Source organism: Salmo trutta, chromosome 16 (genome assembly GCF_901001165.1).
Source record: "Salmo trutta chromosome 16, fSalTru1.1, whole genome shotgun sequence".
NCBI lineage: Eukaryota > Metazoa > Chordata > Actinopteri > Salmoniformes > Salmonidae > Salmo > Salmo trutta.
This window is the reverse complement of record NC_042972.1, coordinates 16,670,340-16,691,419: the sequence shown is the minus strand read 5'-3', so window position 1 is coordinate 16,691,419 and position 21,080 is coordinate 16,670,340. Positions and strand designations below refer to the sequence as shown.

General features: G+C 44.0%; 1 protein-coding gene across 3 annotated transcripts in view; it reads right to left on the bottom strand.

The window, feature by feature from the left end:
* The window catches only part of LOC115150182 (plexin-A1), a 364,140-nt gene that overhangs the window by 46,569 nt on the left and 296,491 nt on the right, over nucleotides 1–21,080 (bottom strand). For all 3 annotated transcript variants that reach the window (XM_029693188.1, XM_029693186.1, XM_029693187.1), the window contains exons 17-18: nucleotides 16,334–16,427; nucleotides 11,524–11,760 (exon numbers count right to left, since the gene is read on the bottom strand). In XM_029693188.1, the coding sequence (XP_029549048.1) occupies nucleotides 11,524–11,760; nucleotides 16,334–16,427 (331 nt within the window). The remainder of the gene's footprint in view (nucleotides 1–11,523; nucleotides 11,761–16,333; nucleotides 16,428–21,080) is intronic.

The window sequence follows — 21,080 nt, the reverse complement described above, 5'->3', positions numbered from 1 at the left end:
AAGCCTATTAATATAACGATATTACTTATTATTCTAATGATGATATAATAATATCTATAAGAAGAAGATAAAGAAAAAGCAGGGTTAATATTATAAATATAATTTTTCGGACAATTTGGAACAGTGTAAACAGTACATTTATTATTATCAGGGCATTGGTCCACCACGAGCCGCCAGAGAAGCTTCAATGCGCCTTGGCATAGATTCTACAAGTGTCTGGAACTCTATTTACATGTTGCTGTGCATTTTGTTGCTAATCTTACTTTGCTACCTGGCAACTTTACGGTTTTTACTTTTAAATTACCGTTTATATTTTTCGTTTTTCCCTCACTCAACTTTTTTTCATTCAACTTTTTCACTCCGGACGCTTTATCTGGACATGGTTTGTCAAGACCTCCAACAGCCGAAGCTAAGTAGTAACATTAACATGATGCCTTCTAATTGCAGTCGCTGTACTCAGGAGAACGATCGCCTTATGGCGAGGATAGCAGTGCTGCAAGCCCAGCTTCAGACGCAATCGTTAGGCAAGGGTAAATTCAGTGTAGGAAAGGATGAAACAGTGTCTGTGACACCAGTAAGTACAGATAGCAGTATAAATCCCCTCGCACGGTCCCCGCAGCCGGACAACTTTCTCATGGCTTTTGGAGGGAAATGCTGTAGGAATGCTCAACCGGTGTCGCTCATTCAGCCGACAGAAACTTTCAACCGGTTCTCCCCATTAAGCAGCGAGTCGGAGTCAGAGGCCAAGCCTTCTCTGGTCTCTGCTCCTCCCGTTATGGGGTCTGAGACGCCGAAGCCTCCCACCATTAGCTCTGACAAATTGAAAACCCTAGTCATTGGCGACTCCATTAGCTGCAGTATTAGACTTAAAACGAATCATCCAGTGATCATACACTGTTTACGAGGGGGCAGGGCTACCGACGTTAAGGCTAATCTGAAGATGGTGCTGGCTAAAGCTAAAACTGGCGAGTATAGAGAGTATAGGGATATTGTTATCCACGTCGGCACCAACGATGTTAGGATGAAACAGTCAGAGGTCACCAAGCGCAACATAGCTTCAGCGTGTAAATCAGCTAGAAAGATGTGTCGGCATCGAGTAATTGTCTCTGGCCCCCTCCCAGTTAGGGGGAGTGATGAGCTCTACAGCAGTCTCATAACTCAATCACTGGTTGAAAACTGTTTTCTGCCCCTCCCAAAAGATAGAATTTGTAGATAATTGGCCCTCTTTCTGGGACTCACCCACAAACAGGACCAAGCCTGGCCTGTTGAGGAGTGACGGACTCCATCCTAGCTGGAGGGGTACTCTCATCTTATCTACGAACATAGACAGGGCTCTAACTCCCTTAGCTCCACAATGAAATATGGTGCAGGCCAGGCAGCAGGCTGTTAGCCAGCCTGCCAGCTAAGTGGAGTCTGCCACTAGCACAGTCAGTGTAGTCAGCTCAGCTACCTGTTTACAGTTCCTCACTGAGTTCCCTGAATTCCTATCAGACCTTGTATTCATAGCAGATAATATTCTAATTTTTGGTGACTTTAATATTCACATGGAAAAGTCCACAGACCCACTCCAAAAGGCTTTTGGAGCCATCATCGACTCAGTGGGTTTTGTCCAACATGTCTACGAACCAACTCACTGCCACAGTCATACTCTGGACCTAGTTTTGTCCCATGGAATAAATGTTGTGGATCTTAATGTTTTTCCTCATAATCCTGGAATATCGGACCACCATTTTAATACGTTTGCAATCGCAACAAATAATCTGCTCAGACCCCAACCAAGGAGCATCAAAAGTCGTCCTATAAATTCTCAGACAACCCAAAGATTGATACCTTGATACCCTTCCAGACTCCCTCTGCCTATGCAAGGACGTCAGAGGACAAAAATCAGTTAACCACCTAACTGAGTAACTCAATTTAACCTTGCACAATACCCTAGATGCAGTTGCACCCCTAAAAACTAAAAACATTTGTCATAAGAAACTAGCTCCCTGGTATACAGAAAATACCCGAGCTCTGAGGCAGGCTTCCAGGAAATTGGAACGGAAATGGCGCCACACCAAACTGGTAGTCTTCCGACTAGCTTGGAAAGACAGTACCGTGCAGTATCGAAGAGCCCTCACTGCTGCTTCGCTCCCCAGGTAATATTACACTTCTTTACATTACAACGGTTTGGTTTGTTTGATCTGAACAATTTTTTCTTAGCTATCAAAGATAATTGTGTAGTTTAGAGTAATTAGAGTAATTATCGAGGCCAGCTATTTTTTCGTCCTCCTAACGTAGTCAACACTGCTGGCTGCTAGCTGCTAGCTAGTCAACACCGCTAGCTAGCCAACCGCTACCGACTAGCAGCGCTGTAGATACTAATACATTACAACGGAACGATTTGACTAGTGCAGTGTTAGCTAGCTAGCTACATAGCTGTCTTTGTCATAGCTTGATAATTGTGTAGTTTAGTAATAGCTAGGTTAGCAAGCCAGCTATTTCCGTCCCCCGCGACGCCATTGTTCCATACCCAGCCAACTATTACCGACGAGCAGCATTGTAGAAACTAAATACGTTACAAAGGAACGTCTTGATTAGTGTTATGTTATGTTAGCTAGCTACAAAGTTGCTTTTGTATAATAGCCAACCTCTACCGACTAGCAGCACTGTAGAAACTATTACATTACAACGGAACGATTTGACTAGTGCAGTGTTAGCTAGCTAGCTACATAGCTGTCTTTGTCATAGCTTGATAATTGTGTAGTTTAGTAATTATCGAGGCTAGCTAGGTTAGCTAGGTTAGCTAGCCAGCTATTTCCGTCCCCCGCGACGCCATTGTTCCATACCCAGCCAACTATTACCGACGAGCAGCATTGTAGAAACTAAATACATTACAAAGGAACGTCTTGATTAGTGTTATGTTATGTTAGCTAGCTACAAAGTTGCTTTTGTATAATAGCCAACCTCTACCGACTAGCAGCACTGTAGAAACTATTACATTACAACGGAACGACTTGATTAGTGTAGTGTTAGTGTTAGTTAGCTAGCATTTTCGTCATTTTAGTCAATAAGATTTTCGCAACGTAAGCTTAACTTTCTGAACATTCTGAACATGACATTTCTTGTCATTCCAATCTCCTTTGCATTAGCGTAGCCTCTTCTGTAGCTTGTCAACTATGTGTCTGCCTATCCCTGTTCTCTCCCCTCTGCACAGGCCATACAAACGCTTCACACCGCGTGGCCGCTGCCACTCTAACCTGGTGGTCCCAGCGCGCACGACCCACGTGGAGTTCCAGGTCTCCGGCAGCCTCTGGAACTGCCGGTCTGCGGCGAACAAGGCTGAGTTCATCTCAGCCTATGCTACCCTCCAGTCCCTAGACTTCCTGGCGCTGACGGAAACATGGATTACCACAGATAACACTGCTACTCCTACTGCTCTCTCCTCGTCTGCCCACGTGTTCTCGCATACCCCTAGAGCATCGAGCCAGCGGGGTGGTGGCACTGGAATCCTCATCTCTCCCAAGTGGACATTCTCTCTTTCTCCCCTGACCCATCTGTCTATCTCCTCATTTGAATTCCATGCTGTCACAGTTACCAGCCCTTTCAAGCTTAACATCCTTATCATTTATCGCCCTCCAGGTTCCCTTGGAGAGTTCATCAATGAGCTTGACGCCTTGATAAGTTCCTTTCCTGAGGATGGCTCACCTCTCACAGTTCTGGGTGACTTTAACCTCCCCACGTCTACCTTTGACTCATTTCTCTCTGCCTCCTTCTTTCCACTCCTCTCCTCTTTTGACCTCACCCTCACCTTCCCCCCCTACTCACAAGGCAGGCAATACGCTTGACCTCATTTTTACTAGATGCTGTTCTTCCACTAATCTCATTGCAACTCCCCTCCAAGTCTCCGACCACTACCTTGTATCCTTTTCCCTCTCGCTCTCATCCAACACTTCTCACTCTGCCCCTACTCGGATGGTATTGCGCCGTCCCAACCTTCGCTCTCTCTCTCCCGCTACTCTCTCCTCTTCCATCCTATCATCTCTTCCCTCTGCTCAAACCTTCTCCAACCTATCTCCTGATTCTGCCTCCTCAACCCTCCTCTCCTCCCTTTCTGCATCCTTTGATTTTCTCTGTCCCCTATCCTCCAGGCCGGCTTGGTCCTCCCCTCCTGCTCCGTGGCTCGACGACTCACTGCGAGCTCACAGAACAGGGCTCCGGGCAGCCGAGCGGAAATGGAGGAAAACTCGCCTCCCTGCGGACCTGGCATCCTTTCACTCCCTCCTCTCTACATTTTCCTCTTCTGTCTCTGCTGCTAAAGCCACTTTCTACCACTCTAAATTCCAAGCATCTGCCTCTAACCCTAGGAAGCTCTTTGCTACCTTCTCCTCCCTCCTGAATCCTCCTCCCCCTCCCCCCCTCCTCCCTCTCTGCGGATGACTTCGTCAACCATTTTGAAAAGAAGGTTGATGACATCCGATCCTCGTTTGCTAAGTCAAATGACACCGCTGGTCCTGCTCACACTGCCCTACCCTGTGCTTTGACCTCTTTCTCCCCTCTCTCTCCAGATGAAATCTCGCGTCTTGTGACGGCCGGCCGCCCAACAACCTGCCCACTTGACCCTATCCCCTCCTCTCTTCTCCAGACCATTTCCGGAGACCTTCTCCCCTACCTCACCTCGCTCATCAACTCATCCTTGACCGCTGGCTACGTCCCTTCCGTCTTCAAGAGAGCGAGAGTTGCACCCCTTCTGAATAAACCTACACTCGATCCCTCCGATGTCAACAACTACAGACCAGTATCCCTTCTTTCTTTTCTCTCCAAAACTCTTGAACGTGCCGTCCTTGGCCAGCTCTCCTGCTATCTCTCTCAGAATGACCTTCTTGATCCTAATCAGTCAGGTTTCAAGACTGGGCATTCAACTGAGACTGCTCTTCTCTGTGACACGGAGGCTCTCCGCACTGCTAAAGCTAACTCTCTCTCCTCTGCTCTCATCCTTCTAGACCTATCTGCTGCCTTTGATACTGTGAACCATCAGATCCTCCTCTCCACCATCTCCGAGCTGGGCATCTCCGGCGCGGCCCACGCTTGGATTGTGTCCTACCTGACAGGTCGCTCCTACCAGGTGGCGTGGCGAGAATCTGTCTCCGCACCACGTGCTCTCACCACTGGTGTCCCCCAGGGCTCTGTTCTAGGCCCTCTCCTATTCTCACTATACACCAAGTCACTTGGCTCTGTCATATCCTCACATGGTCTCTCCTATCATTGCTATGCAGACGACACACAATTAATCTTCTCCTTTCCCCCTTCTGATAACCAGGTGGCGAATCGCATCTCTGCATGTCTGGCAGACATATCAGTGTGGATGACGGATCACCACCTCAAGCTGAACCTCGGCAAGACGGAGCTGCTCTTCCTCCCGGGGAAGGACTGCCCGTTCCATGATCTCACCATCACGGTTGACAACTCCCTTGTGTCCTCCTCCCAGAGTGCTAAGAACCTTGGCGTGATCCTGGACAACACCCTGTTGTTCTCCACTAACATCAAGGCGGTGACCCGATCCTGTAGGTTCATGCTCTACAACATTCGCAGAGTACGACCCTGCCTCACACAGGAAGCGGCGCAGGTCCTAGTCCAGGCACTTGTCATCTCCCGTCTGGATTACTGCAACTCGCTGTTGGCTGGGCTCCCTGCCTGTGCCATTAAACCCCTACAACTCATCCAGAACGCCGCAGCCCGTCTGGTGTTCAACCTTCCCAAGTTCTCTCACGTCACCCCGCTCCTCCGCTCTCTCCACTGGCTTCCAGTTGAAGCTCGCATCCGCTACAAGTCCATGGTGCTTGCCTACGGAGCTGTGAGGGGAACGGCACCTCCGTACCTTCAGGCTCTGATCAGGCCCTACACCCAAACAAGGGCACTGCGTTCATCCACCTCTGGCCTGCTCGCCTCCCTACCTCTGAGGAAGCACAGCTCCCGCTCAGCCCAGTCAAAACTGTTCGCTGCTCTGGCACCCCAATGGTGGAACAAGCTCCCTCACGACGCCAGGACAGCGGAGTCAATCACCACCTTCCGGAGACACTTGAAACCCCACCTCTTTAAGGAATACCTGGGATAGGATAAAGTAATCCTTCTACCCCCCCCCAAAAGATTTAGATGCACTATTGTAAAGTGGTTGTTCCACTGGATATCTTAAGGTGAATGCACCAATTTGTAAGTCGCTCTGGATAAGAGCGTCTGCTAAATGACTTAAATGTAAATGTAATGCTCGATCATTATATTTTTCCAACCTAATTGAGGAAAATAAGAACAATCCAAAATGTATTTTTGATACTGTTGCAAAGCTAACTAAAAAGCAGCATTCCCCAAGAGAGGATGGCTTTCACTTCAGCAGTATTAAATTCATGAACTTCTTTGAGGAAAAGATCATGGTCATTAGGAAGCAAATTATGGACTCCTCTTTAAATCTGCGTATTCCTCCAAAGCTCAGTTGTCCTGAGTCTGCACAACTCTGCCAGGACCTAGGATCAAGGGAGACACTCAAGTGTTTTAGTACTATATCTCTTGACACAATTATGTAAATAATCATGGCCTCTAAACCTTCAAGCTGCATACTGTACCCTATTCCAACTAAACTACTGAAAGAGCTGCTTCCTGTGCTTGGCCCTCCAATATTGAAAATAATAAATGGCTCTCTATCCACCGGATGTGTAGCAAAATCACTAAAAGTGGCAGTAATAAAGCCTCTCTTGAAAAACCCAAACCTTGACAAAGAAAATATCTTAAAAAAACTATCGGCCTATATCGAATCTCCCATTCCTCTCAAAAATGTTTGAAAAAGCTGTTGCGCAGCAACTCACTGCCTTCCTGAAGACAAACAAAGTATACGAAATGCTTCAGTCTGGTTTTAGACCCCATCATAGCACTGAGACAGCACTTGTGAAGGTGGTAAATGACCTTTTAATGGCGTCAAACTGAGGCTCTGCATCTGTCCTCGTGCTCCTAGACCTTAGTGCTGCTTTTGATACCATCGATCACCACATTCTTTTGGAGAGATTGGAAACCCCAATTGGTCTACATGTACAAGTTCTGGCCTGGTTTAGATCTTATCTGTCGGAAAGATATCAGTTTGTCTCTGTGAATGGTTTGTCCTCTGACAAATCAACTGTAAATTTCGGTGTTCCTCAAGGTTCCGTTTTAGGACCACTATTGTTTTCATTATATATTTTACCTCTTGGGGATGTCATTTGAAAACATAATGTTAACTTTCACTGCTATGCGGATGACACACAGCTGTACATTTCAATGAAACATGGTGAAGCCCCAAAATTGTCCTCGCTGGAAGCCTGTGCTTCAGACATAAGGAAGTGGATGGCTGCAAACTTTCTACTTTTAAACTCAGACAAAACAGAGATGCTTGTTCTAGGTCCCAAGAAAAAATGAGATATTCTGTTGGATCTGACAATTAATATTGATGGTTGTACAGTCGTCTCAAATAAAACTGTGAAGGACCTCGGCGTTACTCTGGACCCTGATCTCTCCTTTGATGAACATATAAAGACTGTTTCAACGACAGCTTTTTTCCATCTACGTAACATTGCAAAAATCTGAAATTTTCCCTCCAAAATGTATGCAGAAAAATGTATCCATGCTTTTGTTACTTCTAGGTTAGACTACTGCAATGCTCTACTTTCCGGCTACCTGGATAAAGCACTAAATAAACGTCAGTTAGTGCTAAATACGGCTGCTAGAATCATGACTAGAACCCCCCCAAAAAAAAAATATTACTCCAGTGCTAGCCTCCCTACACTGGCTTCCTGTTAAGGCAAGGGCTGATTTCAAGGTTTTACTGCTAACCTACAAAGCATTACATGGGCTTGCTCCTACCTATTTTTCCAATTTTGTCCTGCCATACATACATACAAGTACGCTACGGTCACAAGAACCAGGCCTCTTAATTGTCCCTAGAATTTCTAAGCAAACAGTTGGAGGCAGGGCTTTCTCCTATAGAGCTCAATTTTTATGGAATGCTCTGCCTACCCATGTGAGAGACGCAGACTCGGTCTCAACTTTTAAGTCTTTATTGAAGACTCATCTCTTCAGAAGGTTCTATGATTGAGTGTAGTCTGGCCCAGAAGTGTGAAGGTGAACGGAAAGGCACTGGAGCAATGAACCGCCCTTGCTGTCTCTGCCTAGCCGGTTCCTCTCGCTCCACTGGGATTCTCTGCCTCTAACCCTATTACAGGGGCTGAGTCACTGGCTTACTGGTGCTCTTCCATGCCATCCCTAGGAGGGGTGCGTCACTTGAGTGGGTTGAGTCACTGACGTGGTCTTCCTGTCTGGGTTAGCACCCTCCCTTGGGTTGTGCCGTGGCAGAGATATTTGTGCGCTATACTCGGCCTTGTCTCAGGATGGTAAGTTGGTTGTTGTAGATATCCCTCTAGTGGTGTGGGGGCTGTGCTTTGGCAAAGTGGGTGGGGTTATATCCTGCCTGTTTGGCCCTGTCCGGGGGTATCATCGGATGGGGCCACAGTGTCTCCTGACCCCTCCTGTCTCAGCCTCCAGTATTTATGCTGCAGTAGTTTGTGTCGGGGGGCTAGGGTCAGTCTGTTATATCTGGAGTAGTTCTCCTGTCTTATCCGGTGTCCTGTGTGAATTTAACCTGTTAGGGTATAGGGGGCAGTATTTTCACGGCTGGATAAAAAAATTTACCCGATTTAATCTGGTTACTAATCCTACCCAGTAACTAGAATATGCATATACTTATTATATATGGATAGAAAACACCCTAAAGTTTCTAAAACTGTTTGAATGGTGTCTGTGAGTATAACAGAACTCATTTGGCAGGCAAAACCCTGAGACAGATTCTGACAGGAAGTGGATACCTGATGTGTTGAATTGACTTTAAGCCTATGCCATTGAAAAACAAAGGGGCTGAGGAATGTTTTGGCACTTCCTATGGCTTCCACTAGATGTCACCAGCCTTTACAAAGTGTTTTGAGTCTTATACTGTGAGATCTGACCGAATAAGAGACTTGGAACGGTGATGGCCGATTAGACCCCTGGCGCGCGAGTTGATGGTGGGTACTCTCGTTCCGAAACGTTTTAAAAGAGATCCCAATCGTCCGCCTTGAATTTTATTCATGTTCTGGTTAAAAAAGGCACTAATGATTTAAGCTATACAACGTTTGACATGTTTGAACGAACGTAAATATATTTTTTCCGTTCGTGAAGTGAAGTGAAGTCCGGCTGGCTTAGATCATGTGCTAACAACACGGAGCTTTTTGGACATAAATGATGAGCTTTTTTGAACAAAACTACATTCGTTATGGACCTGGGATTCCTTGGAAGTGACATCTGATGAAGAGAATCAAAGGTAATGGATTATTTACATAGTATTTTCGATTTTAGATCTCTCCAACATGGCGGTTAGTCTGTATCGCAATGCGTATTTTTCTGGGCGCAGTGCTCAGATTATTGCAGTGTGAATTCCCAGTAAGGTTAATTTTAAATCTGGCAAGTCGATTGCGTTCAAGAGATGTAAATCTATAATTCTTTGAATGACAATATAATATTTTACCAATGTTTTCTAATATTAATTAATTATTTTGTTGTCATGACTTGACTGCCGGTTATTGGAGGGAAACGATTTCCTGAACATCAACGCCATAGTAAAACGCTGTTTTTAGATATAAATATGAACTTGATAGAACTAAAAATGCATGCATTGTCTAACATAATGTCCTAGGAGTGTCATCTGATGGAGATTGTAAAAGGTTAGTGCATAATTTTAGCTGATTTTATGGTTTTGGTGACGCCTGTCTTTGAATCGACAATACATTACACACAGCTATTGTCAATGTACTCTCCTAATATAACCTAACTTTATGCTTTCGCCGTAAAACCTTTTTGAAATCAGACAACGTGGTTAGATTAAGGAGATGTTTATCTTTCAAAGGGTGTAAGTTAGTTGTATGTTTGAGAAATTTGAATTTTGACATTTATTTGGTTTCAAATTTGCCGCTCTTGAAATGCACATGCTGTTGATAGGGTGCGCCACGGGTGGCACGCTAACGTCCCACATAGCCCCAAGAAGTTAACTATGCTCTCTCTAATTCTCTCTTTCTTTCTTTCTCTCGGAGGACCTGAGCCCTAGGATCATGCCTCAGGGCAACCTGGCATGATGACTCCTTGTTGTCCCCAGTCCACCTGGCCGTGCTGCTTCTCCAGTTTCAACTGTTCTGCCTGCGGCTATGGAACCCTGACCTGTTCACTATGATTACTATTATTTGACCATGCTAGTCATTTATGAACATTTGAACATCTTGGCCATGTTCTGTTATAAACTCCACCCGGCACAGCCAGAAAAGGACTGGCCCCCCCTCATAGCCTGGTTCATCTCTAGGTTTCTTCCTAGGTTTTGGCCTTTCTAAGGAGTTTTTCCTTGCCACCGTGCTTCTACACCTGCATTGCACTTTGATATATCAGCTGATGTAAGAAGGGCTATATAAATTCATTTGATTTGAAATTTGATTTGATTTATTATAAATAATAAAGCTTATATTACAGAATAGCAAAGATTCAAAACAGCCAAATATGTGAAATTGTTTATTCAACATGTGTTGTGATTGCGTGAGGAAAACAATTGTCCAGTCGACTAAATGGGGTCAGCCCTAATCACAGTGGAGTTTTTTTCAGTGGAACGGCTTTGAGGTTCAGGGGGAGAGGTGAGATGACAAAATAAGTGAGTGAGGATTTAAAAAAAAAAGAAAGCGCGACAGGGATTCAAAGGCGTTGAGAATGGCTCTGGTATAAGGTGAACATTTGGCTGTGAACTCGCTGGGAATAGGAGCAGGAGGCATATCTGTGGTGGATTTGGATAAATATACATTTTTCCTCACTTTTTTTAGACAGTAGTTTTTCATAGGGCTCTCGCCCTATCGCGGCACAGATAACGCCTTTTATGGTGTTGCCAAGTCTCAAACCGTTCTTTTGGAAAGCCAAAAGCTCCAAGGGTAGTAGGGAACAAATAAATAGGGTCACTATTTCTGAATGAGTGTTTTGAGAACACAAAGGCAATTTACATTTCTATCAGTGTCATTCCAGAAATATATTGCATTGGATGCCGCTGTGAGGTTAAGTTGAGTTGGTTGTAGATATTGAAGTTTACAGTCAGATGTTCACATTGAACCTGGTGCCATACATACGTAATGTGTCATTTCTCCTCCCTAAGATACAAATGTATCTCTTTAACCCTCCTCATGCTCCATCAAAGGACTCTCCATCACCCTGGGCCTCACTCTGCACCCCAGAACTCAACTCGTTCATGGATTCTCCACACAAGAAAATATCTCCTCCACCTTGGTTCACTTTTTTCCCTCCACCTCCACCCTGTGCCACACGCTCCACACAATAACACTCCTACACCATGGGACTACTCAGAATCTCCCTCCTCCACCCTGGAACCCTCCTCCACTCCAGAACCCTCCTCCACCGTGGGCCCCACTCTCCAAACCAGAGAAACCCCTTTTTTCACCATAGTCTCACCTTGAGGATGAGCGGGGAGCTGGGCTTGAGCTCCTGCAGGCCCGTGGCACTGAGCGGCTCGATCACAGGGTCTGGGTAGAAGCTGAACGTCTCGTTGATCACAAGCGTGGTGCGCACGTCGTCCATAACGAAGCCGATCTCGTCGGGATTGCTGCCTGTCTCTGAGAAACCCTTCTCAGAGAAGGCCAGAGAGGGTGCCAGACACATCATCACAGTGTTGTTGAGCACTTTGCAGTTCTGAAGAATGAGAAGAGAGAGGATGTTGTATACATATATTCATTATGCACAGTACACTGACATGTAGTCAAAAGTGTATACACTGAGCGCACAAACATTAGGAACACCTTCCTAATATTGAGATGCACCCCCTTTTGCCCTCAGAAGTCTCAATTCGTTGGGGCATGGACTTTACAAGGTGTCAAAAGCGTTCCACAGGGATGCTGGCCCATGTTGACTCCAATGCTTCCCACAGTCGTGTCAAGATGGCTGGGTGTCCTTTGGTAGAGGACCATTCTTGATACACACAGGAAACTGTTGAGTGTGAAAAACGCAGCAGAGTTGCAGTTCTTGACACACTCAAACCGATGCACCTGGCACCGACTACTATTCCCTGTTCAAAATCACTTAAATATTTTGTCTTGCCCATTCACCCTCTGAATGTCATACATATACAATCCATGTCTCAATTGTCTCAATGCTTAAAAATCCCTCTTTAACCTGTCTCCTCTCCTTGATTTGTGGATTTAACAGGTGACTGGATACACCTGGTCAGTCTATTTCATGGAAAGAGCATCCTAATGTTTTGTACACTCAGTGTATAGCTTCCCTAATGTAAACAAAATGTAAACAAAAAACATAAAACAAAAAGCTTAAAGGGGAAAAGAGAGAGTGGAGGATGGATATGTTCAATATGTACACTATACTGACATGTAAAACAAAGTGATACATTCCACAATGTAATCAAACATATGTACAAAAAAACATAACCAAACCAAATAGCAGTGTAACGTCCGAGCTGAGTGAAAACGGTGGATAGGTTCATTATGGACACTGAATAAAATGTAAACAACAAACAGAAAACCAAAAGGGCTGAGTTACATCAATGGTGATACCATATCTTACAGTTTGCCCGTGGGCTAAACATTCTCCTCTCCTTCAATGCAGACGAAGACAACATGAGAAAGTAAGGGGATATAAGGACAAGACAACATGAGATAGCAAGGACATATAAAGACTAGACAAAATGACACAGTAAGGACATAGATGACATGAGACATAAAGGACATAGACAACCTGAGACAGAAAAGACAAAATGTGACAGTAAGGACATATAAAGACAGCATGTGACAGTAAGGACATATAAAGACAACATGTGACAGTAAGGACATAGAAAGACAGCATGTGACAGTAAGGACATACAGAATAAAGACAACATGAGACAGTAAGGACATACAGAAACAAGACAACATGAGACAGTACTGACATATAAAGACAGCATGTGACAGTAAGGACATATAAAGACAACATGTGACAGTAAGGACATATAAAGACAACATGTGACAGTAAGGACATACAGAATAAAGACAGCATGTGACAGTAAGGACATACAGAATAAAGACAACATGAGACAGTAAGGACATACAGAAACAAGACAACATGAGACAGTACTGACATATAAAGACAACATGAGACAATAAGGACATATAATGACAAGACAACATGAGACAGTAAGGACCTACAGAATAAAGACAAGACAAAATGAGACAGCAAGGACATACAGTATAAAGACATGACAACATGAGACAGTAAGGACATATAAAGACTAGACACCATGAGACAGCAAGGACATACAATGCATTCGGAAAGTATTCAGACCACTTCCCTTTTTCACATTTTGTTACTTTACAGCCTTATTCCAAAATGGATTAAATAAAACATTTTCATCAGCAATCTACACACAAAACCCCATATTGACAAAGTGAAAACTGGTTTTTAGAAATGTTTTCAAATGTATTAAAAATATAAACAGAAATACCTTATTTACATAAGTATTCAGACCCTTTGCTATCAGAGTCAAAATCGAGCTCAGGTGCATCCTGTTTACATTGATCATCCTTGAGATGTTTCTACAACTTGATTGGAGTCCACCTGTGGTCATATTAATTGATTGGAGATGATTTGGAAAGGCACACACCTGTCTATATAAGGTCCCACAGTTGACAGTGCATGTCAGAGCAATAACCAAGCCATGAGGTTGAAAGAATTGTCCGTAGAATTGTGTTGAGGCACAGATCTGGGGAAGGATACCCAAGAACACAGTGGCCTCCATTATTCTTAAATGGAAGAAGTTTGGAACCACCAAAACTCTTCCTAGAGCTAGCCGCCTGACCAAACTGAGCAATCGGGGAGAAGGGCATTGGTCAGGGAGGTGACAAAGAACCTGGTTCCTCTGTGGAGATGCGAGAAGCAACCAAAGTACAACCATCTCTGCAGCACTGATTGAACTCTTTGGCCTGGATGCCAAGCGTCACATCTGGAGGAAACCTGGCACCATCCCAATGGTGAAGCATGGTGGTGGCAGCATGCTGTGGGGATGATTTTCTGTGGCAGGGACTGGGAGACTAGTCAGGATTGAGGCAAAGATGAACGCAGCAAAGAACATAGATCCTTGATGAAAACCTGCTCCAGAGTGCTCAGGACCTCACACTGGGACAAATGTTTACCTTCCAACAGGACTGCAACCCTAAGCCCACAGCCAAGACAACACAGGAGTGGCTTCGAGACAAGTCTTTGAATGTCCTTGAGTGGCCCAGCCAGAGCCCGGACTTGAACCCGATCGAACATCTCTGGAAAGATCTGAAAATAGCTGTGCAGCAAAGCTCCCCATCCAACCTGACAGATCTTGAGAGGATATGCAGAGAATAAACTCCCCAAACACGGGTGTGCCAAGCTTGTAGCGTCATACCCTAAAATACTGAAGGCTGTACTCGCTGCCGAAGGTGCAGCAATTTGCTTTGATGAAGGAAAAAAACAATGTAATCCATTTTAGGATAAGGCTGTAATGTAACAAAAAAACTTTGAAAAAGTCAAGGGTTCTGAATACTTTCCAAATGCACTGTATAAATACACACGGTTTGTGAGACTGACACTAACACACAATGCTAAAAGCTCGCTATGGAATCGTTTGGGTTATCTCTAGACTCGCTGCTTTTCCACAACATGCCTTCCAACGTCCCCTCTGGAATGCTAAGTAATCACGGCGCATTAGCTTGTGTAAGCTAACGGGGTCTGAAATCACACAGGGGAGACATGGAAGCAGTATTTATAGGTCAATGAAAAGGGGAGACGGATAAAAATGACACGGGAAAGGGACAAAGCAGGAAAATACCCGTTGTTTTGGTCAGGATGTTTTCTTCAGGTAGCGAGAGAGAGGGGGAATGGGGAGGGGAGACTAAAATACAAAAGGTTAGCCTAGCCCTGTGGTGCCACTGTAGGTGAAGGAGGGATGGAGGGATTGCCAGACAGACTGGGTTAATTGCAGGTTGACATTTCAAAGGTTAACATGCAAAAAGGAGATTTAACTTCAACTGAACAAAATATAAAAGTAAAATGCAACAATATCTATGTTTTTACTGAGTTATAGTTCAGGAAATCAGTCAATTGAAATACATTCATTAGGCCCTAATCTATGGATTTGTTAGTCACAGATACATCAGAAAACCAGTCAGTATCTGGTGTGACCACCATTTGCCTCACGCAGCATAACACGTCTCCTTCGCATAGAGTTGATTGGGCTGTTGATTGTGGCCTGTGGAATGTTGTCCCACTCCTCTTCAATGGCTGTACGAAGTTGTTGGATATTGGCGGGAACTGGAACACGCTGTTGTACATGTTAATCCAAAGGATCCTAAACATGCTCAAATGGTGACATGTCTGGTGAGTATGCAGGCCATGGAAGAACTGGGACATTTTCAGCTTCCAGGAATTGTGTTCCGTTCCTTGTGACATGGGGCCATGCATTATCATGCTAAAACATGAGGTGATGGCGGCGGCTGAATGGCACAACAATGAGCCTCAGGATCTCGTCACGGTATCTCTGTGCATTCAAATTGCCATCGATAAAATGCAATTGTATTCTTGTCTGTAGCTTATGCCTGCCCATACCATAACTCTACCGCCACCATGGTGCACTCTGTTCACAAAGTTGATATCAGCAAGCTGCTCGCCCACACAACGCCATACACGTGGTTTGCGGTTGTGAGGCCAGTTGGACGTACTGTCAAATTCTCTAAAACGACATTGGAGGCAGCTTATGGTAGAGAAATTAACACTAATTTCTCTGGCAACAGCTCTGGTGGACATTCCTGCAGTCAGCATGCCAAATGCACGCTCCCTCAAAACTTTTGTGGCATGTCGGTTGTGTGACATAACTGCACATTTTAGAATGGCCTTTTATTGATCCCAGCACCTGTGTAGTGATCATACCGTTTAATCAGCTTCTTGATACGCCACACCTGTCAGGTGGATGGTTTATCTTGGCAAAGGTGAAATGCTCACTAACAGAGATATAAAAAATTTGTGCACAACATTTGAGAAATTCTATTTTTGTGTGTATGGAAAATGTCTGGGACCTTTTATTTCAGCTCATGAAACATGGGACCAACACTTTACATTATGCGTTTATATTTTTGTTCAGTGTAAAAAAAACGACAACATGTACATACACCCATAAATAGGCCCAGGGCCGGGTGACCACTGGGTCAGGTGTGTGTGTGTGTGTGTTTGTGTGTGTTGGGTCAGTAGTACTCACGTTTACAGATTGGGCTTTCCCATACTTGGCTCTCATCTTGGGCTCCTTGATGGTAGCCAGGTTGGTGCCGGTGACGGTCAACATGGTGCCGCCACTGCAGAAGAAGAAACAGTCAACAACAACACACATAACATCACATCCACCCTCAAACATTACAATGACATAAATTCCGGACTATAAGCCGCAACTTTTTTCCCAGGCTTTGAACCTCGCGGCTTAAACAATGACGTGGCTAATATTTGGATTTTACCCGCTTTAAAAATGTTTTTTACAAAAAACACATTCTGTGAAGTGCTCAGTTTTTTGGCGGCATGAAGCTTTCATTAGACCAATGAAATTGCCGAACGGGTTAAGGTCAAACAACTTTTTTGTTTACTGTTTTGATTAAATCGAGCGCTCTCAAACTTCCCATCATTCTGATTACGGTAGTCATTTTGTCACCCTCATCATGGCAAAGACACGGAGAAATGCATATGATGCAGCTTTCAAGTTGAAGGCGATTGATCTGGCTGTTGGAAAAGGAAATAGAGCTGCTGCACGGGAGCTTGGTCTTAATGAGTCGATGATAAGACGTTGGAACCAGCAGCATGAGGAATTGACTCAGTGCAAAAAGACAACTAAAGCTTACTGCTATTTTTTTATTTTTTGTTACAAGCCGTGTTTCGTTAAACAAGCCGTGTTTCGTTAAAGCCTATTTACTTTTGTTACAAGCCGTGTTTCGTTAAAGCCTATTTATTTTTGTTACAAGCCGTGTTTCGTTAAAGCCTGTGTAAAGTTAATTTGTTTCACTGTACCGGTAGGCACCTGCGGCTTATAGACATGTGCGGCTTATTTATGTTCAAAATAATATAATTTTTTTAATTCAGTGGGTGCGGCTTATATTCAGGTGCGCTTAATAGTCTGGAAATGACGGTAATCCTATTCACTGCTAGATCGTCTCAAAACATTCAACAAGGGAACTTCACTGCGATTCCTGTCTTTTATAAGATTAGAGAAGGCACAGTGTGTCCCCCAAATGAACCCATAGGGCTCTGGTCAAAAGTAGTGCACTATTTAGGGCAGTGCTTCTTAAACATTTTCCTTGGGGAACCCCAAACATTTCACAATTTTGTTGTAGTCCTGAACTAGCTCACCTGATTCAACTAGTCAAGTGCTTGATGGTTAGTTGACAAGTTGAATCAGTTGTGCTAGCTCTAGAAAATATCAAATACATGGAACAGCTGGGAGTCCCTGATGAGCGGTTTGACAACCACTGATGTAGGGAACAGGGGGTCATTTTGGACGAATCCCATATCTTCCAGAGAACCATGCGCTTGCCGAATACATTTAATTTTAGTCCAAGTGAAAAATATCCTCCAGCTATGGCATTAATGTTAATGCCCACTCTCAATGTAGAGTATTTGATCTGTTTTATGCACTCTATCACAGATAATGATGGTAACACTTGCATATTAAAAGCTTGTTTAAACTCTAATAGTGCTTCGTGGAAGGGACCAAAATACTTGATTATTACCTCAATGAACACTTCCAATGTCTAAACCCCCAAATTCTCCATCTCAGGTACGTGGTGGTATACTGGATGTGCTGGCTTCTGTTCCAGCCCAGCACTAACATACCTGATTACATTTATCGTGGTCCGAAAGCGGTGTGTTACTGCTTGGCTGGAACAAAAGCTTTCACATCCAGACTGTCATTGCTGCTTTCTGACCTTTTTAACCTTCAAACTTTTCAATTCGCCCAACAATGACCAACAGGGACAGGGGAAACATGGGAAAGATTACCGTCCCCCCCAGACACCCCCTCGTAGCCACAGGGTGCTGAACTTTCCAAAACACACTGACGTAACACAATGTGGCAGACCTGAATTGGTTAGCATGCAGGCTAACTTGTATTAGGCCAACTTGCTTGTCTGGTTAGCATGCAGACTAACTTGTCTTAAGGTTACTACAAACTTCACTCCGTTGATCTACGTGCGTTGGCATGGATGGAGTCGGATTTCTGGAATAGCGGACACCTTTTGGTAACATGATATCCTCGCCGCTCCCACTTTCATTCACAAGGGGGCGATAGCTTTTGTGAAAGCCAGGAAGAATCGCCTTTCCATCCTAGTAGAAGCTATCTGGCAGCCTGGCTAGCTGGCTTTAGACTGGCTAAAAACATAACACGCCAGCTAGCCTTTTCAGCGTCGCACATCTCCATGTGAAATAATCAGATTTCGAATAAAAAAAAATATGCCTTGGCAAATACTCTTATACTTGCCAGTGTAACCTAAAACATTATCCCAGATTGAATACACAAGCAGCATATCATTCTCAGATCAGCTAAAATTAGAACGTCATCATGTTTGTTCACAGAGAAAAAAGCACATGGCTAGCTAGTTGGCTACAGCAGGTTCTACTATTTCACAATAGCCTGTAATCACTAGTTATTACTTATAAACAAATACCCTTTTGGATGGATTCCTATTGTTTGGTTTACTGTTTGAACAGTCGCTGAGATTATATTTGGTTATCAATGCAAAGTAGGCTACTTTGATGAATAGCCTATATAGCCCCCACTGTATTATCAGCTTGTAAAAAAGTATGTTGAATGACAGAGCATATTACAAGGAGCTGCCCCTTTTGTGTCGAAAAATGACATTGCAACACTCTGAATCTTGCGTCTGCGTCAAGATTGTAGTGAGCTTTAGGCACACCTGCTTGTCTTTGGAGAGCAAAGAGGAGCTGCAGCTGCTCGCCACCCCCCCCCCCCTCCACACACACCAAGTAAAACACATTTTAGTGGCCCCCCTCTTGACAGAGGAGATCATTTAAAAAAAAAAAAGTTGATAAGAAGTTTAGATAGCTGGCCGCTAAACTAACTTAGCAATCTAAAAAATGTTAGCTGACATGGGCTAATTGACTGACTATCAGCGACTGACATAAGAGATGCACGAACAAATTTGTCACACACATACTATTCTAACTCGCAATAGTAAGTTGAGACTCCGAATGAGTGCGGCCCAGGGGCCATCAGTTGCCCATCCATCCCGGGTGTAGAGTAAAGACACTAAATCAAAGACTTGTTACAGACAAAGAGGTCAAAGAAGTAAGAGTGTGTGGTGAGAGTGGTTCCAAAGTAGGTGTTGACTACTTCTGAATCCAGGTAACAGTGTGATAATGTTGTGACAATGATGTGAGAATGTCAAGGCATCTCTCCAACCAATTCCTATGTGCCATCTCTGCTGTGCTGTTCTGTCACTGTGATAGCGCAGGCTGAACACCAGTAACTCAGCAGAAGCTGGAAAGTAACAAGTGCGAGTCGTGTCACCGACGTTGCGTTGTGCACGTGTTTTGTCGTATCCACTGTTATTGTTTGCAGCGGACGTGGTGACAAAATTGCTTTGTGCCGTAAATACAAGCCGTGATTGGCCGAGAGGAGGAACAGCCAATCCTCTGGGAGCGTTGAGACAAACAGCAAACGAGAAAGCCAGTGAGGTGACTGCCCCTCCTGAGGCTAATAATGCTAACAACTTTTTTCCCCTTCGTCTTCACTACTTCACACCTCTGTTCCAAATGAGATCCGAGCTCCTCGCACCTCTCATCGGTAGTCTGTTGATCGTCTCTCTCCCCCTACGGAGATTAAAATGCCACTCCCAATAACACCTCTATCGTATCAAATTTTATTTGTCACATACACATGTTCAGCAGATGTTAAAACCTGTTGGGGCTAGGGGGCAGTATTTTCACGGCCGGATGAAAAACGTACCCAATTTAAACAGGTTACTACTCCAGCCCAGAAAATAGAATATGCACTCTGAAGTTTCTAAAACTGTTTGAATGGTGTCTCTAAGTATAACAGAATTCATATGGCAGGCAAAAACCTGAGAAAAAATACAAGCAGGAAATGAAAATTTTGTGGCTGTACTATTTTCAAGTCATTGCCAATAAAACACACAGTGAATAAGGATTCATTTTGCACTTCCTATGGCTTCCACTAGATGTCAACAATCTTTATAAAGTTGTTTGAAGCGTCTATGATGAACAGAGACCGGATGAGAAGGAAGGGAAGTTGATGTCCCTGGGAGGTCGTCACTTCATTATTGTGCGCACATGCGCGTTCATGTGAGGTGGGACCTTTTGCAAAACGTCTTTCAAGACACAGGAGAGGTCCGGTTGAAATATTACTGATGTTTCACGTTAAAAATGGCCCAAAAGATTGATGCTAAACAACGTTTGACATGTTTGAACGAACGTAAATAGATATTTTTTTTGACTTTTCATCGTGACTTTTGCCTCCCGCGCCCTACATTTTGAGTAGCCTACCGAACGCGCTAACAACACGGAACAACATGGAGTTATTTGGACATAAATTATGAACTTCATCGAAAAAAAACAACATTTGTTGTGGACCTGAGATTCCTGGAAGTGCCTTCTGATGAAGATTATTAAAGGTAAGGGAATATTTCGAATGTTATTTATGATTTTAGATGATTCATGGCAGCTATCTGTATTGCGTAGTGTATTTTTCTGACCAGAGTACTCAGATTATTGCAAAGTATGCTTTCCCAGTAAAGTCATTTTGAAATCTGTCAATGCGGTTGCATTCAGGAGATGTTAATCTATAATTCTTTGAATAACAGTTTAATACTTTAACCACGTTTTATAATGAGTATTTTTTGTAAATTCACTGGCAGTTTTGGGGGAGACATTTTCTCAACGACACGCGCCGATGTAAAATGCTGTTTTTGGATATAAATATGAACTTG